General features: G+C 51.6%; 1 protein-coding gene across 7 annotated transcripts in view; it reads left to right on the forward strand.

Annotated features, from left to right (window-relative positions):
- Positions 1–24,344, forward strand: part of ARRB1 (arrestin beta 1) — a 70,074-nt gene that overhangs the window by 26,508 nt on the left and 19,222 nt on the right. For 5 of the 7 annotated variants that reach the window (XM_032853050.1, XM_032853048.1, XM_032853044.1 and 2 more), the window contains exons 2-3: positions 21,398–21,428; positions 23,253–23,313. In XM_032853050.1, the coding sequence (XP_032708941.1) occupies positions 21,398–21,428; positions 23,253–23,313 (92 nt within the window). Of the gene's footprint in view, positions 1–8,673; positions 8,801–18,272; positions 18,510–21,397; positions 21,429–23,252; positions 23,314–24,344 lie in introns of those variants that run through there. The other 2 variants (XM_032853049.1, XM_032853047.1) reach the window with 2 other exon arrangements.

The raw sequence follows: 24,344 nt of genomic DNA on the forward strand, positions 1-24,344 counted from the left end.
CAGCGCTGACAGCCCATCTCTCCTTCCACAGCGCCCTGGATTCCACAGGCCTCTAAGTGTGCATTCCTCTGGGTAGCGGTTCTCAGCATCTTGGGGCCACTGTGTCTGCAGTACCTCTAAAAGGGCAACAGTTGGAAATGCACATTCCCAGGCCACCTCTCCCCCTCCCCACCGAATGGGAACTCAGAAGGTAGGGCCCAGCAAACTGGGTTTTAACAAGCCTCCCATGTGATTCTGACCCATGCTCAGGTGTGAGAACCTTTCCCAAAGGAGACTGATGCCCAAGGGCCGCTCAGCCAGAGGAGCCTGGGTTTGGGTCAGGAGTCAGAGCATGGGAGTGCTTCCAGGTGGGTGAACAGTACAGTCACCTAGAGCCCCAAACCTCTGGATTGGTTAAATGCTTTTCTGTCACTGTCTTGACATCTGAACAAGGGGCCCTGCATTTCCATTTGGCACTGGGTGCGCAGATGACTTAGCTGGTTCTAGGAGCTGGTCCCAGCCACGGGCCAGGTTAACTGGGTGTCCTCGGGGAAGTCACTGTCTCTCTCGGTCTCACGTGCTCATCTATACAGGAGGATGAGAACCCCCACATCCTAGTAATCGCAGGATTCAGCATGAAGCTTGGGCTCAGCAGTCAGCCCGGTGCCCGTCCCAGGCCAGTGTAGAGTGGCCTGCCGAGGCCATGTGCCAGTTCTAGGCACACCCCTGGGGAAACCAGGGCAGCACAAAGACCCCGTCCTTGGCTTCATGGGGCTTTCAGTCTGGAGCAGGGAGATGGCAAGAGTTCCCACTGTGAGGGGTGCCCTGAGAATGCCTGAGGGGGTGCTGACCTACTTGGTGGAGGTCACCAAAGGCTTTATGAGGATGTACCCAATGAGCAAATATCTGAGATGGAGTGGATGTGAACTTGGCGTGGGGGGTGGACAGCCTTATCCGGATGGAGGCAACAAAACGCCATGTGCTGTGTTCATAGTTACCAACAGCGGATCTCTGGGGAGGCTGAGGTGAGGGGAGAGGGCCTGGAGGGAGGTGATGGGCCACAGGGGCCACAGGCGGCTGGTCAGGAGGCTGGCTGCCTTGGGGCCGGATCATGGCTCTGGCTTCCTCCCCTGGACCCAAGGCTTTAGAATAGGAACAGCCCTTGCCCAGAGGCCTCCTGGAGCAGTAGGAATGTGGCCTTGCCAGCTCCCGTGGCTGGCAGGTTATTGACCGTCCGCAAACCTCAGCTTCCTCTTCATCAGAATGGGCCTCCTAGTCCCCTCAGGTGGCTGTGGTGAGTGAGGTGTAAGCAAAGTGACAGCCCAGAAGCCCAGCACGGTGCTGCCTGTGGGAAGTGGATTCTTCCCTCCGGGAGGGCAGTGCAGCACCCTGGTTTGGATCAGGAGCCCCTATAGCCCAGGCTGACTCCCTTGGGGTAGTCATTTCTTTAACGGGAAGGAAAATCAGGCTGGTAATCCCTTTCCTAGAGACGATCCGATGAGATTAAGAACTAACCAGCTTTGGGGGCCCAGAAGCAGCGGCTTTGCAGACAGCTGAGTATCCTTCTGTCTGGGTGTCCCCCACCTCGGGGTCCAGCCCGGGGTTCAATGAAACCCACCGGCTATATCACAGAGAGGGATGAGCTCCCCCAGCCAGTGTCCTGAGTCCAGTCCCTGCTCTCTCAATGGTGAGAGCGGCTTTCACTTCATGCAGGCCTCCCAGCACAGGTCCTGTCCATGCGTTCATCAAGAAAGGCACTGTTATTTCCATTCTATCGATGAGGATCAAAACAACTCGTTCCTTGCCCAAGGTCACCCAGCTTGGGAGTGGCAGACCCCAAACTCCCATAGTGACACAGTGTGGAGCCAGGGGCGAGTCCTGTCCTTCTCTGGGCCTCTGTGCCACTACGTGTGTCCTAAGGGGTGGGCCCTAACGTTTTTAGAGACCCCATCAGCCCCACTGCCCTGGGGTCTGCACTTCTGGGAGGACCCGCTCCCCCACGAAGATAACCCACCACACTCTGTGCCCCATCCAGGGTGCTGTTCCTTTACTGTGTAGGAAATGACTAGCTCACTCGGGCCCTCTTGGCTCCAGTCTGCCAGGCCTCCTGCTGCTGAGGGCTGACCTCTGGCTTTGCTCCCTCTCCCTTACCCACAAAGAGGAACAGGTGTGGCCAGGACCTATGGTTTTTCCACCATGAGTGTGTGTGGACTGGGCTGGTGAGGCAAGAGCTTCTCTCCTGTGGGAGAGTCCAGAGTTGTACAGAATTTGGTGTCTTCAGGGAAGTAACCGCGGTCAGTGTGGCTGGAGGGCCTGTGTGTGGTGGGGGGACGGGAGTGGGTGGGTTCAGACTGTGAAAGGCTTGCAGGGAGCAGTAAAGGGGTTTGAGGCCAAGGAGAGACTCAACAGGTGCGCATCAAGCCTGACAGAAAATGTCAGCGACAAGAGACACAGAGTTCAGTAGCCATTGTTCGTGGTTTCCTTACGTTGATGGTCACAAACACGCAGATTCCTCTTCTTACCAGCTATGAGAACTTGAGGCCACCACTAACCTCCAGGGCCTCATTTTCCCCACCAGTCCTGTGGGAAGAAGGATGAGGAGTCTTCCTCTCAGGGGTTTTATCAGGAGCAAAGAGAGATAATGGGGAGATTTCATCTAATCTTGGTTAATCCTGCAAATTCGCGGCCCACTCAGCCCAGCTGCGTAGCCAGGGCCCTTCCTCCCTGTCATAGGCCTTCCCCGCTTCATGGTTTGGGGCAGGGTAGGACTCAGTCACTGGCTCCAGGAGGCCCCAGCCATAATACAGTTCTTTGTAGGCACAGCTTTACCCTCCCCAGATCCCATCCTTCCTCTGTCCTCAACCTTGACCCTGCAATAGTAGACCCCTGCCTCCCTCTCAGACTTTCCCCCAGCCTTGAAGCCCTGGCCAAGGGGCTCCCAGCCTTCATAGCCCCTGGAGAGTCCCAGTAAGGCCAGTGTGGTGTGGGAGGGAGCATGCAGGACCCGAGGAAGTCACGTGACTTCCCTGAGGCTGTGTCCCCATTTGCAAAATGGGAATGGGACGATTAGTCTCCTATTTTTTTTTTTTAAATTTTTTTTTTTAAAGATTTTATTTATTTATTTGACAGAGATCACAAGTAGGCAGAGAGGTAGGCAGAGAAAGAGGAAGGGAAGCAGGCTCCCCGCTGAGCAGAGAGCCCGATGCGGGACTCCATCCCAGAACCCTGGGATCATGACCTGAGCCGAAGGCAGAGGCTTTAACCCACTGAGCCACCCAGGCGTCCCGATTAGTCTCCTATTGTTTCTGTAACAAATTACCAGAGATTTAGTGGCCTAAAACAGCGCATATTTCTTCTCTTAAAGTTCTGGAGGTCAGAAGTTCTCAAGTAGGTTGGTAAGGTTGTGATCCTTCTGGAGGCTCGAGGGCGGAATCCGTTCCTTTGCCTTATCTAGCTTTTGCAAAGCTGCCTGCATTCTTCGGCTCCCAGTAAAGCCAGCAACATAGCATCTTCCAATTTCTCTGTCGGTGCTTCCCTCAGCGCAAAGTTGTCTCTTCTCTCTCTGACCCTGCTGCCTCCCTCTTATAAGGATGATGTGATGACGCTGGATAATGCAGGGGAGTCGCCCCATCTGGAGATCCTTAACTGAATCACACCTGCGAGGTCCCTTTTACCATGTAAGCTACCCTAGTCACAGTTCCAGGCATTCGGATGTGCGCATCTCAGGGGGCCATTCGTCAACATACCTTGCAGGGTGGTTGTGAGGATTAAGGAGATAAGAAATGTGAAAGCTTCCAACAGTGCCTGGGACGTGGCAGTCAGTCTCCAGACATGCTTCTTTGACCTCCTCTCTCTGCGCCTCTGTCTCCCCATCCATAAAAAGAAGCCCATTCCAGCCCCAGCAGTTAGATCCCACCTTCATCTAGAGCGAGTGGTAAGGACAGGCAGACTGTGCCCTTAGCCCAGCCTGGGCTTCAGCGGAAGCAGCAGAATGGAGCCCTGCCTCCAGGACGCCCCCAGTGACCCTCGGAAAAGCCCAAAGCCCATCTTCTCCTCCTCCTCCCTCTCTGGGGCAGGCCTCTGCCGGTTCCTGGCCCACTGTGCATTTCCCAGCATTCCCACGGATGGCTGATGGGAAAGACTGAGCTCACTGCTCCCTGGGGAGGGCAAGGGCTGGAGGGAGGAGAGGGAGCGGCTGGCGGCAGCTGTGGGAGCTGAGGAGAGGATAGGATATTTGCAGTGGGAGAGGTCGAGGTTATCAGCGTTCAGGGGGGCAGGGGGCGCCTCCAAACTGGGCCTCCCAGAAGCTCAGCTCTTCCTTGGCCTCCTCTGAAGGCTGCTCTGTCCCTCTGCCAGCCACCCTGCTGAGGGGCCTTGGGTTCTCTGGAGGAGAATGCACGTATGTTGGGGGTGGGAGGAGGGCATCACAGACCAGCAGGGTCAGGGAATGAGGGGCTATTTCCCAACAGGAATAAGAATAGCACCCCTTCATGGGGAGAGGCTATCTCGGCCAGCGTCCCTCCTTTACTCATACACTCTCCCCCGGAAATTGACCCCCATTTGCCGTTGGGCTCATCATCTGTCTTCTCTGGGCCTTATTTTCCTTATTTGCATGTGTGTGAGGGGCAGTGGGAGAGGGCAGGTAAGAACACCACTATGGGATTTGAGAGAATTGAATGAGATAGTGATTTTGGAATGATCTGGAAGCATACAGTCTGCTCTAGAAGGATGTGTAATTCCATGCATACGCACATCACTTCAGTGTTCTCTCTTCACCTTGATGACCCGGCGAACTCTTAATCATTCTCCAAGTCCCATCTCACATGTCGCCTGTTCTCTGTGACTTCCAAGCCACTCCCTGGAATTACTGTCACCTTCTTTACAACTCTCTCTCACAGTGCCTTGGCAGGGTTGTTTTTGGTTTGTGCCTTCTACCTCCCCTACCACATGTGGGCCGTGTGTTCACCCCAGACCCCCTCTGCTTCTCAGGGTCCCCATAGTTGCGGTAGAATAGAGGCAGGATGGCGAAGGCTGGGCAAGCTGGCCTCCTGGGGTCTGGCTGGGGCAAGGTCCCCACGGGGCATTCCGATGCTCAGAATGGAGCAGGTCCCCACAACCAACTCCATCAGGTTTACAAGCATCTGGGTTGGGCAGCCAGAGCTGGTTCTAAAGTTGTCACTCCAGACAGATGGGTGGCTAACGAAGGAGTCCCATACTGTTCCTCCTGGCAGGCTTCTCACACTTCCCGGGACAAAGAAAGGGAATCCCAAGGAGCAGGTGGAGGGTTTGGGTTGGGTATGGAGGTGTTGATTACCAAGCCCCAGGGTGTGGTTCTGGGAGAGGTTTGGAGATGCCCTGAGGGCTCCTTCCTGCTTGTGGCCTCACTGAGGACAGCTGCTCTCGGCTGGCCTTGCTGTGACCACCTGATCCGTAGGCCTCTATGTTCTTGAAAATAATGAAAATGGATTTCTTAAAAATGCTTGCTAATTCAGCCTTGTTCTCATAATAGGCCTCTGTCTCTGGCCTCCTAGGAACTCCTCATACCCATTACCTCCTCTCAGCTGCCGAGGCCCGTCAAGGTAACGTGACCCGGATTGAGAGCTGGTGAGCCAGTTGAAGCCAAGGTGGGCAGGAACCTGCCCAAGGCCACTCAGCGAGTTTGTTTATAGTGGTGGTAGTGGTTAGTATTTTCACCACTTGCAGGGCTCTAGCTGAGTGCCAGGGCCTCATCTAACCCTGCAGACAGCTGAAGTCCAGGCTGATGAAGCCACCCATCTTCTGCCTGACCTCAAGCCGCTAACCCCTTTGATGGACCTTCTCTGTGTCAAGCACAACCCCCTCCACAGAGCAGCTCCCAGCCTGGGCGGGGTGGACATCAGTGGGTCCTGCCCACCACCACGCTCACCAAGGTGCAGGAGATAGGTGCCCTCAAGGGACGAAGGGAATAATGGCTTCTCTTCCTTGATTTGTCCTCAAGATTAAACATGAGAAATATGCAAAGTACCTAGCACATAACAAATACATGAGAAATCTTAAACCGATTGCTATTCTGGGTTTTTCTTATTTTCTAAATTTTAATAAAACTGCTCAGTTAGAAGTTTCAAAAGAAGGAGAAGTGTAAGTGTGCCTGGGTGGCTGCGTCCATTAAGCATCTGACTCCTGATTTCAGTTCAGGTCACGATCTTGTGGTGGTGAGATCAATCCCTGCATCAGCGTCAGCTTGAAATGGTCTCTCTCTCCTTCTGCCCCTCCCCTGGTGCACGGGTGCACTCTCGCTCGCTCTCTCAAAATAAATAAAATCTTTTAAAAAAAGAAAGGAGAACTGTATTTTGAGAGGACTGAGAAGCTTGTGTTTTACAAATCTGTAATATTATTCTTTGAGAGGACCTCTTAAATCCTGAGAATACCACAGTATGTCCAATAATGAATGTATTTGGTTTGGAACACAGGATAAATTATATCTTTCGAGGGGCACCTGGGTGGCTCAGTGGGTTAGGCCTCTGCCTTCGGCTTGGGTCATGTCTCAGGGTCCTGGAATCGAGCCCCACATCGGGCTCTCTGCTCAGCAGGGAGCCTGCTTCCCTTCCTCTCTCTCTCTCTCTCTGCCTGCCTCTCTGCCTATTTGTGATCTCTATCAAATAAATAAATAAAATCTTTTAAAAAATTATATCTTTCGAAAATATATGTCTTTTAAAATTCAGAAGCACTGTAATTATATTTTCACTTCTTAATTGATGAAGCAGATGATTTGAGCTGCTTCCGTTTTTTCTCTTCTGCTCTGTGATGTTGAACAAGTTACTTAACCTATTTGTCTCTAAATTTCATCCTGTGTAGAGTGGGAATAATGAGAGTATCTACCTTACAGGGTTCTTGTGAGGTTTAAATGAGTTAATATAGTGTTTACAATAGCACTGGGCTTGTATTAAATGCAATAAATAGAATTTATAGTAATAATAACAAAATATACCCAGGTTAAGTTACCAGATTAAGGTGGCTTTTCAACAAATATGTATTCAGCAGACATTTACTGGGTGCCGGCCCTGGGCTTGTTGGGGCCTTGGCCTCGGGTCTCCACTGCTCCCTCCCTCTGCCCAGTGGCCTGGGCCCCCCGGCTCCATTTCCACATCTTGCTTCTAGCCCCCAGGGCCCCGGGTGAGGCTAAGCTCATAAAAAGTGTCGGCAAAGCACTTTGTGGATCGATGCTAACTAATAGCGGCTCCCGGAGCTGGCACGTGTAGGGAAGAAGACCGTGAAGGAGGCTTGGACCAGGCTCAGGGATGGCACCTGGCCCTCGGGGAGGCCATTAATGTCCTCACGGCGGGACCTGTCCTTCCTCACCTGTGCCTCCTGCCACTGTAGCCAGCAGTGGGTGCTGATTTGGGGGCTGGGGGGTCATTAGTGGCCCCAGGGGGAAGAGGTTTGCCCAGCTGGCAGCAGAGGCACGACCAGAGACCCAGGGAGCCCACGCATCTGGTGGCGTCCAGGCCAGAGTTGGGTGCCCAGCTTGTCCTGGGCATCCCCCGGTCAGGGCTTTCCTCGTCACCCCCTCAAAATCGCTTGAGAAGTCAACATTCCTGGATTGGGACAGACGGCCTCTGGCCTCCATCCAGACATATGGCTATCTTAAGTACGGCAAGGCTGCTTCGGGTTGGTGGAGGGCATGAATGGGAGGTGGCGTGAGACCCTGCACAAGGAACGATTGGGCAGAACTCCCCCTGGTTCTGCCCCCAGAGGGAAGCCCTTCTCTGTGTCTTTGACTGAATGAAATCTGTTCCGAGGACTGTTGTGGTGGCAAGCAGGTGGGAGGTGTGCCTTCTGGGAGTTCCTAGTCTAATGGAGGAGGAATGGCCCCATCTTCCAGGAGAGAGACTCCTGTCTGATGGTGGGGGGATGTGGCTCCTATTTCCTGGGGCTCCCCATTTAATGGAGGGGAAATAGCTCTCTTGTCCACTGGCAGCTCGTTGTTTAAGAAGGAGGCATGATCTTTGTCCTGCAAGAACCTCTAATGATTGAAAGTCACAACCACTTCCCTCAGGAGAGATCTTTATTTGGTAGAGGAGATCTGCCTTTTGCCCTCAGGAGGGTCCTTGCCTGATGGGGGAGGCTCATCTTGTCACTCAGGAAGGCCCATTGATGGCCTCTGCCCTTGTCTCCCTCCTCCCTGCTTACCCGCCCCCCCCAGCATGATTTATGGGGTGCCTAGATCTACAGGCAATAGCCACAGAAGGCTGGGCCGTGTATGTTGGGGGGGCGCTATAGGGTAGGGAGGAAGGGAAGAAGAGGCACTACAGAGGGACTTCATAGCAAGTGAGGGTGACATGGAAGGCTTCCCAGTAGAAGCCTTATGTCCCTTATGGGACAGTCTGATGCACAAGAGGTGCCTGGCTGTGATAAGTATCCCTTGGGGGATAATGTGTAGAGGCTCCCCTGGGCTGGGAAGGAACACTTGAGAGGTCACTCCAGGGAGCCCCTGTTCATGCAGGCCCAACTGCTGGGGTGGACGGGCCCCAGGGAGACCCTCACCTTCTGTCTGTACACAGCTGAGTGCGGTCAGCCCAGAGACATCCGCCCTCCAGGGCCCGAGAAGCCCAGAGGAGGAGAGGAAACAGGACGCGTATCAGGAACGCCTTTTCCTTTTCTTTGTAACTAACCCCCTCACTCGGGGCTGGGGAGAGCTGAGGGCCTGCCCTGGCCTGGCTGTTGCTGCCTCCAGCCCCCAGCTCTGGGTCCTACACACACAGCCTTACCCGCCCCCTTGGCTGCTGCTTCTGGGCCGGTCCCTCACTTCACCAAAACTCAGGACTCTCATCTGTAAAATGGGGTAAGAATTCATATCTGCCTCACATGGAAGTTTGTTTTTTTTCCTCTCTGTGTAGGATTTACATAACTTATTCCTTTATTCCTGAGGTGGACATTGAGCACCTGGGAGCTTTGGGTTGGGCAGGGGCATGGAACAGAAGCAAGGAACAGATGTGGACAGACAGGAAGTTCATGTGGGACTTGTCTGAGGAGCTGGAGGACATCTGAGTGGAGATGTCACAAAGCTGGTGGGTGTGGGGTCAGAGAGGATCTGGCTGGAGATGGGGTTTGGACTCACCAGCCTTGAGTGGCAGCCAAGTGGCTGGGTGGGTGGAGTCACCCAGGGAACTGCTTGTCATGCGCCCTGGGAAGGAGTGGAGGGCCAGACCCTGGAGGCCACAGCCCTCAGGGCTCAGTGTACAGAGAGCTGGACACAGAGCAGGGATGGGGAACCATGCCGCCAGGGCTCCAGTGACCCAAGAGGCTGGTGGGGAGGTGGTGTGTGGGGAAGGGCCAGCCACAGAGGATGAAGAGGGAGTAAAGTTGAAGGTACTGAGACACTGAAGAAGGCGGTCAGTCAGACTGGCATTCTTTCACTGTTCGCATGATTTCAGATACTATTGGTCTCTGCCGACCAGAAGGCTCCTAATGTGTGTGTTTGTGTGGTGTGTGTACAGCCTGTGTGTGGGGATATTGGAGGGAGATATGTGTTGCAGGCATGAGTGGTGTGTGTGTGGTATGTGTGTCTGTGGGGTCCGTGTGCGTCTGAGGTGTGGCGCACATATGATGACGTGTGTGGTGTAGGTGGCAAGTGTGCACAGTGAGCGTGTGCTGTGGCATGTGTGATATGTGGGTGCTTTCTGTATGTGTGGTGTGCGTGGTGTCTGTAGGTGTGGGTGAGTTGTGTGCAGTGTTTGTGTGGTCTCTGTGGGTATGTGTGGGGTGTGTGTGTCTATGTGTGTGTGTGTGTATGGTGTGCAAGGCACTTGTGTGTATGAGGGGTGTAGAGTTCGTGCACATTTGGATCCTGGTTCCACATTGAAGAAAGCAGGCTGGTGCTGAGCCATCTACCTGGGCAGGAGACTGACCAGCATCTCCCAGGCTTGTGAGTTCCCTTCTTTACTTAGGGTTACACCCAGTGGTGTACTGACAACAACTGGCTGTCTAGAAAACAACAGAGGAGGTGTGGTGGTACTTGCCACGAAGTTCTCCCACCAAGGATTTCGCACTACTAAGGTGATGTCATTGAACGTGGGGATGGGGAGAGATGCGCGATAGGACACCATCTGACGGCATTCCCACGGCAACATAAGTAGCCTCAAGAGCATCGTAGGGAAATTTAGTGAAATTACAGTAATGCTAAGTTTGGAGTATGTATTCCCTTTGTTTTTAATACAATTTATTTAACTCTACGTTTAGAGCAGGATTTCTCACTATCAGACCATGAACCTTTGGGCTGCAGAATCTTGCTTGGCGGCGGGAAGGGGGCTGACCTGTGTCTTGTGCAGGCGGCATCCCTGACCTCCACCCACTGGATGCCGCTAGCAACCATCCTCCAGAATGTCTCCAGACGTTGCCAAATGTCCCCAGTGGGGGGTGGGGGGGTGGCGCGTTCACCCCGCAGTGGCGAGCCGTGGCAATGGCTCTGTTCAACCCACACGAGCCTCCTCCTGCAAGTCACAGGCACCTTGTCTGGCTAAATATGAGACATGGCTTTTTTCCCTTAGAATTCTTTCTCAGAGAAGAGCTGCCACCCAAGGCCATAGCTTTCAGTCTGGACAGAGCCCCTGACCACAGAAGGTGCTCAGCCTCTGACCCGCCTCTGGAGAGGTCAAGACAGAGTCCGAGATGCGCTCCCATAGCGATCGGCTCTGCTGTTTTATGACCCACTAGAAGGAAAAAAGTAATGCTTCTGAATTACTGTCTCATTTTGATATGTTATTCTATGATCCTAAAAATTTGTATGTGCGAATTGGCAAAACAAAACAACCAAACCCAAACAAATGAAACTTCAAATAAAGTCTTCCTCTGGGGATATCTGACTGCCTTGTGTCTGGGGCCGCCCTGTGTGTCCCAGGCTCCCGCTGAGGCCCACGCGCCGCGTCTCCTCCTGCTGGCCGGGCTGCCCACCTCTGATTCGCCACTTGGCCCTGGTCCTGTTTCTCCCCAGCTTCATGTTTGGGGGTTGGCTCTCTTCGATTCCTTTATTCATTCATACAGAATATTTAGCACCAGCCATGTACCGAGGAAAGTAAATGACTGAGGGAAGAGGCTTCTGATATCTGCAGTTTCTCAGTGTTGCATGGCTGTCTCCAAGGAGAGGTGGGATACAAGCCAGTGCGGATGCTGAGGGAACGTGGGCGCTGGATGGGGGAGGGGAGGGACAGGTGCTAATGTGTGTGGGTGGCTGTTTTGTGCCTGGAACCGAGCTGGACATTATACATCCTCTCATTCCGCCCTCCCACTGTGCTTTTGAGGGAAGCTTTATTTATTTGTGGAGCATGGGTCTTCCTGCTCCAGAGTGTAGGTACCCTGGGGACAGGGCGCAGGGGCCTAGATTTCCTGGAGGTAAGAACTGTGGCAGGCCCAGAGATTGGAAAATAAAAGATGGATAGAAAAAGGGGAGATGGGAAAGAGGCAGGAGAGAGGAGCCAGCAGTCAGGGAAGGCTTCTCGGATGAGGTGACATCGGGAAGAAAGGATTGCAGTTGGGAGAACAGACGAAAAGGCTAGTACAGAAAGAAGAAATAGGGCATGTCCCCAGAGATTTCTGAACTGTGAGGGTCTAAACTGGGAAGAGAACATTACAAACTATCGTTTTCTATCTGAGACCAAGAGGAAGACAGACAACTAAAAAAACTTGCCTGTCTCCAGCGAGGGTAACATAACTATCTCTTCCCACCCCAAGGCCTTCTCACTCAAGGGACATTTAGGCAAGAACTCTCCCCTGGGCGCTGGAGGGGAGGGGAACAATGATAACAACAATCATCACATTACCAATCATGTTGGCTTCCTTTTATCAGTTCCCTGCTGTGTACCAAATCCTTATATGTGTCTTCATGCTGTGTGGTAGATATCGCTCCATATTCCAGACAGGGGAAAATATGCCTCAGAGAGGTGCTAAACTCACCCAAGGACACACAGGATTCCGGCCGGGTCTGCCTGCTTTTCCGCCGCCAGCAGCCTTCCCTAAGCTGAAAGAAGCCTGGAGAGTATTCAGGTGCGGTCTGTGGGCTCTTTGGGATCCAGCTGCCAGCCCGCTTGTTGAAATTTTTATTAGCCTTTGACGTTCAGATCTCCAGTTTCTTAGGTTACCAGCAAATGCGCCACGCTTCTTTAAGAAACTCTCCTCTCTCTTCAGGGCCACCTGGTGGGCCCCCTCCTTCCTGACTCTGCACCCTGTAGATCTGGCTCAAGGCCGGAAAAGGGAACCTGGGAATGCAAGCAGAAGGGGGAGGGGTTGCTGTCAGCCCAGAAGCCCATGGGAAGTCCAGAGGCTGGGGGCGTGACTTGGTCAGAGCCCCCATCAACCACCCTTGCCCCGCAGCCCTGCCAGACACGCCGCCCTCTGGACACAGGAGCCTTGCCAGGTGTCGAGCTACTGCGATAGGACAAGAGCACCAGGAACCTGGGGATCCCCTCCCTGTCTGGGACCCTGTGCACGTGGGCGAGTCTCTCTGAGCCTATTTCCTGGCCTCCACAGGGACCCTTCCCTCCCTTGGGTTGTGATTTCTCCATCTGGGGAATGAAGCAGGCTGTAGTGTGCTCCCTCAGGCTCCCCAGATCTGTGAAATGAGGGTCACATTTCCTGTCTTCCTGCCCTTTCCCCCTCCTGGGCTGTCCTGAACTGCAGGTGCACTAATGGTAGGTAAACAGGCAGGCGATGTACTGACACAGGGCGGGGTGTTCAATTTTGCCAGAGCGGACGAGCTTGTACATAAATAACTCTGCTACCAGAGAGTGTGTGATAAGGGCCCTAGAAACCTCTTTGCTGCCGTAGCCACCTGCTCTTCATGCCTCCCTGCTCCCTGATGGCTGCTCTCACACCCAGAAAGTGGGTCAGAATGTAGGGCAGAAGGAATGCCCCCTTGTGTTGTCCCTACCCTGCTCAGTTGAGTCCATGATTGCCTACTGGGCCAGGGATAGAGGAAATTTATGGGGTTGGGGGCACGTCTGTGTCCAAAATACAGTCCTGGCCCATCATTCTCCCTCCCCCAAAGGCCCAAGGCTCCCTATTGCCTTCTGGTTATGGTTCAAGTTCCTTAGCTTGGCATTCAAGGCCCTTTACACCTAGCCCAGGGCCTGGTGGATGGAGGTGCTCCATGACTCTCTGGGCCATGAGTGGACCTTTCTCTGGCCTGTCCTCCTCCCTGGTGCTCCTCCCAGACCTGCAGGACACACAGTAGCTACACCAGGCTGCCAACCGCCTCCTGAGCACCACGTGGACTCAGTTGCCCTTTCCAGACCTTGGACTTCATCTCTGACCTTTCCTCAAGGTCTTCCTCATTGCCCCATCCTCCCTGGAAGCCTTTTCTGACTCGCCAGACAGAACCACACGATCCCACTTAGAAGGTAGTGTGAGTGGTTAAAAGTGTGTGATCTCTGGAGCCCGACGGCCTGGGCTCCAGCATCTAGCTATGCCCCTTACTAGCTGTGTGACTTTGGGAAAATGAGACTGTCTGTCTGTGTCTCAGTTTCCGCATCTCTGAAATGGAGATGGAGTCGTACCTCCTTATAATGTTGCTGGAGGAACACAAGAGCTGATATTTATGATGCACTTAGAGCAGTCCCTGGCACCTGGTTTCTCTCCAGGGTGAGTTTTCCGATGTTGATTGAAGATTGAGTAATATTTGAAGGTCTTCCCCCATTCACTGTATTCGTTGCATTTTTCTTCACCATGAATTTTTGGACGCTCATAAAGGAGTGAATTGTAAGCAGCACTCTTCCAGTTCACTGGTAGTGAACCCACATTCGTGGGTAGTCCAGGATAAGGTTCCTGATATTAACTAAGTAAAACAAGTTCTATCTGATATTGAGTAAGACAAGTTCTGTCTAAATGATCCCCGGTAAGTGGCATTTCTCTCCGGTATAATTTTCTGATACCGACGTCATGACTTTGGATGTTCTTTATTGGAGTCTTAGGTTTCTCCTCTGGAAAAAGTAGGAGTGTTTAGATGGAATAACGTAATATCTTTTTTTAAATAAAGATTTTATTTATTTAATTGACACACACACAGAGAGAGGGCACAAGCAGGGGATGCTGCAGGTAGAAGGAGAGGGAGAAGCAGGTTCCCTGCTGAGCAGGGAGCCCGATGCGGGGCTTGATCTCAGGACACTGGGATCGTGACCTGAGCCCAAGGCAGACACTTAACTGACTGAGTCACCCAGGTGCCCTGGAATGACATAATATCTTAATGTGTGTGAAGTGCTCACCATAGCACCTGACTAATGCATGGTGGCCATCGTACGTGGTGGGTTCCTCTAACTTGACTATGCCATCCATGGTTGTTGGTCAGCAGGGACCACGAACTGCTCGCCTTAGTGCCCCCAGAGCCTGGTGGTGGCAGGGGCTGTGTGAAGGTGGGCAGGTGAGTGATAAGCTTTATCAAAGCTGAGTAGAGGAGACCTGTTTGGGATACATCAGTTGTATTCTTGACTTAGCCTGTTGGTGGCCGGGACCCTGACCCTAGGAAGCATTTTCTAAGCTTGATTTTCATAGATCCTGACAGCCAAAGAGAAGGATCACTCCAAGAAGAAATCTCTGGAGTCTGCTAGCCAGAGAAGATCATCATCAACCCACCATCTTTTTAAACTTCATCCATCCTCACTTTTGACCATTCTCTCTTAAAGAGTTCATTCATTCATTCAACAACATTCACCCCAGTTGTTATTTACTGAGCCCCTGCTGTGCCCCAGGAACCATGCTATGCCCCAGGGATCGATAACACAAGTAAGATCTGTGCTCTCACTTATGTAAGTGAGGCAGAATGTAAGTAAACAAACCACCGCCAAGTGCGGGACATGCTGTGACTCCCTGCTGGGTGTGGGGCTTGGAGGAGTCAGGGAGGGCTTCCTGGAGAAAGAAATAGCTGAGCAGAAGACAGCAGTTCTCATAGCTGGCACAGCAGGCCCAGGAGGGATCTGAGCAATCACAGAGAAACAGACTCCACAGTGTAAAATCGCAGAATCAGAGACTCTAACATCAAAGGATTCAGAGTAATAGGTTCCATATTTCTCTACTAACAATATTTTTTTTTTCCAGGCTCTTCTTTCACCAAGACCTGAGACGTGTCTTGTTAGGGAAGCCCTGGCATCTTTATAAAGTGACTTATGCCTATTGTACAACACAGAAAAATAAGATCTATAAAGAAGTGGGTTGGTGGGTGGAGGGAGTCTCCTTCAAGCCCTGGTAATATTTGGGCATGTTTCCTTTCCTTTCACGTATTTTTTGGGGGGTTGCTTTTAGTCTTTTATTTTTTTTTCAAATGATATAATTTACATACTGTAATAGTCAGAATTTTTGTGTAAAATGTAGTGGTTTTTAATATACTCGCAAGGTTGAATAACCATCACCACTGTCTAATTCCAGGACATTTTCATCTCCCCAAGGAGAAACCCCTTACCCGTTAGCAGTCACTCCTCATTGCCCATTCACGCCAGCCCCTGGCAGCTACTAACCTGCTTTCTGTCTCTATGTGCTTGCCTATTCTGGACATTTCATGTAACTGGGATCAAACAGTAGGTGGTCTTTTGTGTCTGGCTTCTTTTCTATGACATGTTTTCAAGGTTCATCCATGTGGTAGCAGGAATCAGTATGTCATCTCTTTTTATAACTAAATATTTCTTTAGATACCACATTTAAACAATACATTCGTCAGTTGATGGGAATTTGTTTTTCTTTTTCACCCCCTTATGACTATTACGAATAACGTGTGCTGTGGACGTTTATGTATGCGTTTTTGGTGGGGATCTGTTTTCCATTCTCTAAGGTATGGACCTAGGGATAGAATTTCTGGGTCATACTTTCAGAGGAACAGCCAAACCGTTTTTCCAAGTGACCCCACCAAGTTGCATTCCCACCAACAATGTATGAGGTGAGTTCTGATATCTATGCATCCTTGAGAACACTTGTTATTGTCTTTTTTTGGATTATAGGTGTCCCAGTGGGTATGAAGTATCTCATCATGCCTTTGATTTGAATTTCTCTGATGATTAATAATGTTGAACATCTTTTCATGTGCTTATTGGCCACTTGTGTATCTTCTTGGAGAAATGTCTATTTGAATCCATCGCCCATTTTTAATTGGGTTAATTGCCTGTTTGTTGTTGAATTGTAATAGGGTTTTTATATATCCTGGATACTAAACCCTTATCAGATACATGATTTGAGAATATTTTCTCTATTCTGTGGGTTGTCTTTTCACTTTCTTGATAGTGACCTTTGAAGCTCAAAAGTTTTTAATTTTAATAAAAGACAAATTTATCTCTCTCTTTTTTTTTTAAGATTTTATTTATTTATTTGACAGAAAGTGAGAGAGATCATAAGTAGGCACAGCAGCTGGCAGAGAGAAAGGGGGAAGCAGGCTCCCGCTGAGCAGAGAGCCTGATTCAGGACTTGATCCCAAGACCCTGAGACCATGACTTGAACTGAAGGCAGAGGCCCAACCCACTGAGCCACCTAGGCACTCCAATTTATCTCTTTTTTAAGTTGTCTATGCTTTTGGTATTATTATATGTAAGGTTACCATTGCCTGATCCAAGGTCATGTTGATTTACACTTAGGCTTTCTTCTAGGAGTTTTATAGTTATAACTCTTAGATTAAGGTCCTTGATCCATTTTGAGTTAGTTTTCATATATGGTGTGAGGTAGGGAGTCTAATTTTTTGAGGGGGGCATGTGGATATCCCGTTGTCCCAACATCATTTGTTGAAAGACTGTTTTGTGTTTTGTTCCCCCATTGACTTGCTTTGGCTCCTTTGTCAAAAATCAATTGACCATAAATATATGGGTTTATTTCTGGACTTTCAATTTTGTTCCATTGATCTTTGTGTCTATCTTTATGCCAGCCTCACACAGTCTTAATTATTGTAGCTTTGTAGTATTTTTGAACGTGGGGGTATAAATCCTCCAAATTTATATTTTTTCAAGATTGTTTTGGCTATTCTGGACCTTTGCATTTCCATATGAATTTTAGGGCCACCTTTCTTTTTCTTTCTTTCTTTCTTTCTTTGATTTTATTTATTTATTTGAGGGAGAGAGAGTGAGTAAGCATGGACAAGCAGGGGGAGGGACAGAAGTAATAGGAGAAGCAGACTCCCCGCTGAGCAGGGAACCCACCCACCTGAGTGGGGCTCTATCCCAGACCCCAAAACCATGACCTGAGCTGAAGGCAGACACTTAACCAGCTGAGCCACCCAGGTGCCCCAGCCTGTTCATTTCTGGAAAACAACAACCACAACCACAACAACAACAACCAGCTGGGATTTTGATAGGGATTACACTAAATCTATAGATCAATTTGGGAAGTATTGCCATCTTAACATTAAGTCTTCTCATTCTTTCTTTTGGTATTTTTGAATATAAAGTTGAGCTCATGCCAAATATGTTGTTTTGAGTCCTAACTTACATTGCTTAATATTCTATCATAGGCATTTCCTCGTGTTTAAAAGACGTAAGAATAATTTTAGTGCTATGTAATATTCCATTGTTGAGCTGTACCACACAGAATCATAAACTTTTGGTTTTTGGCTAATCTATCATGGGCCCCTCATGATGCAGGCACAAGGGGACACTTGGAGGCCAGGTGGCTCACAAAAAGGCAGCAGAATATTCAAAGTATCCCCTGCTACAGGTGGGGAACGGGACTCACTGGAAAAGACTACGTTCTGGTTACTGGAGAGCTGACCTGTCTGCCCACCTGGGAGCACCACCCTGAGGGAATCAAATCAGAATGTTGTTTTAAGCTGCTAAATTTGCAGTAATTTGTCACAAGCTCCGTAGGAAACAAAAACGTGCACTAGCCCTTATATGCTTCTCCCCTGAAGTGACATGTGACACTTCTACTCCTTTCTTGTTGGCCAGAGCAAGCCACGTGGGCATGCCTAACTTCATAGGACTGGAGAAACGTGCCCAGCCTTATAGGGAAATGGCATATTGATGAATATAGTCATATCTGCTCTATCCGTGCTGTGTGTCTCGCTGATGTCTTCTATTCTAGTCCGTGAAAACAAAACAAAACAACAAAGTGCTGGTGGCAACTCTTTTAAGTCGATTTCGTGATTCACTAATGGGCTGCGATGCCCTGATTAGTAAAACACTGCTCTGTAGACCCTCCTCCTCGAACCCTCATGGAACACATGACACGCCCTCGATATAGCCGATTGGTTCAGGCAGGGGGGCACCTGACCAGAGCTGATCAATCAAATTCCTCTCCTGGGAATTTGGAATTGGGCCATTCAGCCAGTTAACAGTGCGAAGCTGAGTGAGAGGCTGAGTAGAAACAGGGTCGGAGTGAGCCGCATGCCAGCCAGAATGACGGAGGAGCAGAAAAGGCCTGAGTAAGCAGAGAGAGTTGGTCCCCAGAGACAATGGAGCGGCCGATCGGAGAACAGCACAGCCCCAAGAATATGCAGCCCCATGGGGAGAGGCGGAGAGAGAGCTACCACCCGAGAGGCTGATGGCTTCCCCATTCATGGCTCCAGAACTCCTGCGTCCTGCCTGCGCGTCCTTCCCGTGAGAGTTTTGTCTCCTTATTCTCCTCCCGCCTCCTTTTCTCTAGCTACCCTCGCTGGGTTTCTGTTCCTTGTCTCCAGGGAGCTTTAGTCTTCTAGAACCAACCCCCGGTGTTTCTCTTACAGGGGACTCAGCTTTGACTCTTAGAATCCATGGTGGGGCATGGATGGGTCTGAGGGGGTAGGGGGTGGTGGACCAAACCCAGCTAGCCCACAGTCTTGCACGTGTGTCCTTGCCCTTCATGGTGGACAGACAGGGAACTGGAACACTGCCCCCCTGCCGCGGGCGGCGGGGGGGGGGGGGGTTGGTTTCCTGACAGTGTTGGGGTCAGGAAGCCATTGCGGTTGTTTCAGGGAGGCCTTGGCTATGCAACAAAGCAGATAGGACATGGGCTCTGGAGACACACAACCAGAGTTGACCTTCCAGAGCCTCAGTTGCCTCATCTCTGAAATGGGGTTGTTGAAGGATCAGCAGTGTCCTGGGAAAATTACCGAGAGGCAGGACTAGGGCAGAACATGGACTCGGGCATGGGAGGCTGCTGTTGTTGTTTGAGGAAGCTGTCAGAGTCCAGGCTTCCTGAGGAGGTGGCCCTGGGGGCTGATTGAGTTAGCTCAGGACATTCCCCACCACTGGCCATGTTTCCTGCCGTCATTGCCCTCACTCTCCTTCTCGCCCCATACGCACCTTTTCGTCCCTTTGCCCTCCCCTCCCCTCTCCAGACTCATTTCCCCTGTTTTCTGTTTTTTTCCCGAAGCTGATAAAAGGAAAAAAAAAAAAAAATTTAAAAAAAAACAAACCTGCTTTAGGAAAGCAGCAGAATTGGATATAAAGTACTCAGCCTCTGGAGGCAGACAGAATTGGGTCTGAATCCTGACTTAGACTCTTGGCTTGCTCTGTGTTCCTGGACAAATTGCTCCATCTCTCTGAGACTTGAGTTCATTATGTGTAAAATGGGAGTTACAATGCCCATTTTACAGTGTGTTAGGAGAAAGAACTAATTAGGCACTCAACAAATGCTAGTTCTGTCTGTCTTACTGCCCTTCCTCCTTCCCTCCCTCCCTTCTCGACTATTGCTTATCCTGGCCTGGACCCCGGCCCCCACCTGTGGTAAGGATGCCCCTCGCTCCTCTCCAGGATCACCTCAGTGGCTTTCCCTGACTCACTTAGAACTCAGGCATTTGTGTTCTCTCCTTTCAGTCAGGCCCCAGGCTCCCAAGAGGTGGGCTGAGGTTTCTGGAAGCAGCTGGGAATCCCTGTGACTTCTCTGGTCTCCTGGACACAGGTCCAGCCCTAGCTTGGGAGCTGCTGATTCAAACTGTGTGATCTGTATTTTTTTCTCACTTTAGTGATTATTACATCTGAGCTGACTGTGGCATTTTCACACTCCAAACACTGATAAATATTTATGAGGAGGAGAAAAGCCTAGAACTAGGGTAGGTGGAGGGGAGAGAAGTGCCAGTGCCTTCTTTGCAAGCCAAGCCAAGCTCAGCCCTCTCAGTGGTCCCTTGCGCCCTAGATGTTAGGGTGGGGGTGGAGTGGTGGGGTCCAAGGAGGCGGAGCAGAGCCACCCCCCACCCCTTCAAGGAGGAGCGACTGTTCCCATGGCACTGTGGAGTTCACCCCACCTTGCCCTGGTGGCCTGCTACACTTCCTGCTCCTGGGGGCCTGTTCTATGCTCTGGGTTTTTGGCTGGTTTGTTTTATCTCTCATTCCATCTGTTATGCTCACACCTGCAGGGCAGCGTCCCTCTCCCCTCCTCTCCCTCCTTCCCTCCTTCCTCCAGTACCTTCTCTGGTCTCTGCCTCCTTGCTTTTTCTTCTCTCTTCCCAACATTACTCTGAGCAATTCTGGGGCTAGATAATGGGGTTAGGTGAGGGGGTCTCAGGCTCCCAGACCAAGCTGGGGGAGAGGATAGGGGCTATGGAGACTGCAGTGTGCTCTAGAAGGCCCAGAGAGCACTTCACAGGAGTTGGGGGCTGCGTGTCTGCCTGACTCGGTGTCCAGTGCTCTGCTCTGTGGCCAGGGGCCCATCCCCTGTCTTTCCTGGGCCTCAGTCTCTCAGTTGATTCTTTCACTGATTCCTTCAGCGCCCACTCAACTAATATTTGTCAAGTGCTTGCTACCTGCCATGCATTAACACAGATCTATTAAACGCCTACTAGGGACACCATTCTAGGAACTCAGGACACATCCGTGGAGAAGAAAGTTCAGGCTGTCTGCCTCATGGAGCTGGCATGTTAGCAGACCAGACAGGCATAAATTAGCAAATCACTTGAGAGTAGGTTAGCAAGTGCTGAGTGCTGTGGGAAAGTAAATAGAGCCAGAGGAGGAGAGGGAGTGCGGGGCGAGGCCAAGGAGAAGCCCATCACAGAAGGCATGGGGCTGGGCCAGCAGATCTGTGATTGGGCAGGTACTGCTCAAGCAAAGGCCCTGAGGCAGGACCCACCCTGGTGAGTTGGAGGAACAGCAGGGAGGCACTGTGACTGGCAGGGTGCGAGAGAGTGGGAGCTGATGCCCACCGGTGAAGGAGGCAGAGAAGACCACTCTCACAGGGCTTTTCTTCTGCACGAGCTTGGGAGGACTTTGAGCAAATGAGTGGCAAGGCCTGACATGTTTTTTGAGAGCCCCTCAGCCTGCTGTGTGAAGAGGAGGCTGAGGGGGCCACGGCAGATCCCACGAGAGCTACAATGGCAGTTAATGGAGGCTTGGGTGGGGTAGCACGGGAGATAGTAAGATCTGATGACACCAGACGCTGTTTTGGCTCTCAAGGCTTGACAGTGACTGGAGATCACTCCAGGTGCTTGTCCTCTGTCCTGCTGAGGGATGGCATGTGGGGGCCTTCCCCCTGGCGGGATGTACTAATCCTAGCTTCCTCTTTTTGTCCACAGGGTGTTCAAGAAGGCAAGCCCGAATGGAAAGGTGAGTCCATAACAACCGCACCCCAGCTCCTCCCTGGCCCCATATTCTTGTCCTCTCTTGGGCATTTCTATTGCCCATGCAGGATCCCTGCACAGCCTCGTCAGTCCCTAGGAGCTGTCTGCCACAGGGGAGGGACTCTCAGGGAACTTTTTGTCTGAGGGGGGCTGTCCGACTCCCCTGGACTTCAGGTAGCCCCTACTCCAGGCTGAGGCACAGCCTGTCTTAGAGACACTTCAGTGCAAGTGTGGTCATTAGACTAAGTGCCAAGGGCCTCAGAAGCACTGGGTCCCCTGGTGTGAGAGGCCACTAGAACCTCTCCTCTGAACCATGGCTTCACCTAGTTTTCTGAAGCAGCTCCCAGGGCCTGCCCTGCTTTCTCTCTTTCCACAGGCCCCAGGCTCCATCCTGCTTTCCTTTCAGTTCAGCAAATAGATATTACTGACATCATTCCCTGTCGGGTACAGGCCTGGCCGGCGGAGCCCGGGACAGGATATACTGAGACAAATGAGGCACGGCTCAGGCCACTCCCAGCCAGATGGGGGAGGCAGACACAGACACCCATTACTTCAATGTGCAGCAGCAGGGGTGAGATCAAGGGATGCCTGGGGATAGCAGGACCCAGCCTGGGCAGTCAGGGATGGCTTCTCTCCAAAGAGGCTGCGTATCCAGGCAAGGCAGGGTGAAGAAGGGCATTCTATGCATGAACATAACTCACCGGGAGTGTGGGGGCATCAATAGCAGTTGAATCGGAATGCCCAGAGGGAGGCTGGGGGAGTGGGAGCTGAGGGGAGGCAGTTGCCGGGTACAGGAGCTTGGACTCGTGGCCTGGGCTGGCTGATAGCACCGCATTGCTCCCAGGGAGATATCACGCATCCCTGTTTGCCCTTTCCTGCTGAGCCAGGATTCCATCTTAGATGCCTTCTCTGCCCAGAGTCCCTAGGCAGCCCCCCTGACCTATCAGAGCTGGCATTTGGAATGAAACCCTTTTGTCATCACCTCTGGGCATAGCAACCATTAGAGGGTTTTCAGACAGGAGTGACAGCACTGAATTTGCATTTTAGGAAAACCAGTCTGGCTAAGGAGGGGAGAAAGGCCTCCAGTCCAGAGCATGTGAGGCCCCCGGCTTCAGGCCATGAAGGAGGCTGGTGTGTCTGGTGCGTTGTCCAGGCAACGGAGGCTGTGGGGAGGAGGAGGGTTGGACCGAGACAGATGGGAGTGAGGGGGGACTCAGCACGATGCAGGGACTGTGCAGGAACACGAAGTGTCTGGCATGACACTCTGGATCCTAGCTCTGGAGGGTTTTCCCAGCAGGGCACTGGCTCCCCGTTCCTCATTTGCCTCGAAAAACCAATCCTAGGATGAGTGGAGCCCGGCCAGACTGCACAGGGGCAAGGAGCAGTGAGGAGCACGGAACTCAGGGTTGTGAGCCTTTGAGCCGCGCTGGGTTGCCCTTGCTGTCTCGGAGATGTGCCCAGCACCTTCCGGGCTGCAGACTTCTTTGCTGCTGCTGCTCGACGCTCAGCTGTCAATCTTGGTGTGAAGATCTCAGGCCTCAGTGTCCTCATCTGTAAAATGGGAACAGTAACAACTGCTTCGAAGGGGTTTAGGATAAATAGGCACTTTCAAAATTGTACAAGGATTTGGTTTGTATTAGGCTGAAGCTCAGGTCCAAGTCCAGTGTGGACTTCATTGTGGGCTTTGGTTGGGTTTAGTGGTTGCAGAAGCAGCTCCCAGGGTTTCCTCCCAAGCAAGGGCTGGGGGCTTTTCAGGGATGTGTCCTCCAGGTCCACAGCTGCTAATGTCCCCTGTGCCTCTCTTCCCCAGCTCACTGTCTATCTGGGAAAGCGGGACTTTGTGGACCACATCGACCTCGTGGACCCTGTGGGTGAGTGTCTGTAGGCTGTGGAGGAAGGTGGGGAAAGGTGGAGCTGACCTGGTCCCTTCTAGGGAAAGGAGTGTTAAAGCCACCTGGGAGTGGACCTCAGGTCTCCAGACGGGCCTGGCACCAAGAACAGGGTGTGAGTGTCTTCCTGTGATCATTGGCAAGCATATACCATGTTTACTGAGCAGCTCCTTGTCCCTCAGCGAGGATTATGTGAGGGGAAAGTGCAGGTGGATTGAGGGGGGATGCCCGGAGCGTGGCCAGATGATCGTGAGCATGGTGAGCAGCCACCAGTGCGAGGCTCATTACACACAGACACTGGAGTAGCTCCATGATTATCCTTGCTTTGCTGCTGAGGAGAATGAGGCACAGAGAGGTCAAGTGACTTCCTCCAGGTCACAGAGCTAGTGGTTTGAGGAGCCTGGATTCAAACCTGGGCGGCCTGGGTCCACAGAATCTTTGTACTGCTGCATCCTGATGGCAAAGGTGGGAAGAAAACCTTGGGGCTTATGAAATGGGGGCTGTACTCACCCACATGGGGGTCTCGGCATCGGCCGGGTTGGGGCTAAAGTCACCTTTTAAAGTCTTACTCTAGCTCAAGTTTTCTTAGCCTCGGCACTCTGGACAGTTTGGGCTAGGTGATTCTTTGTCACCTTGTCACATTGTAGGTTGGTTAGCAATATCCCTGGGCTCTAGCCATTAGACCTTAGAACTACCCTCTCCATCCCAGGAGGACAATCAAAAATGTTTTTGGACATTGCCAGATCTCCTCTTAGGAGGTACAGTCAACCCTGGTTAGGATTCTAAGAACCATAGCTCTCGTTAGAAGAGCCTGACCTTACTGCCTATAAGAGGGAGGGAGGGAGGGAGGCCTGGAATTATCCCTCTTTCACAAAGGGGGACGGTGAGGCCCAAAGCGGCTCTGATTTCAGAGGGATGAGAGCAAACCAGAGTAAGGCCAAAGGAGGTGACCGATGGGGAGGATGGACACTGGAAACTGCCTGAGGCCAAGTCCAGGTGAAGAAACTAGATGT

This window comes from Lontra canadensis, unplaced genomic scaffold (assembly GCF_010015895.1).
Source record: "Lontra canadensis isolate GAN:19392208 unplaced genomic scaffold, GSC_riverotter_1.0 scaffold7, whole genome shotgun sequence".
Lineage (NCBI taxonomy): Eukaryota > Metazoa > Chordata > Mammalia > Carnivora > Mustelidae > Lontra > Lontra canadensis.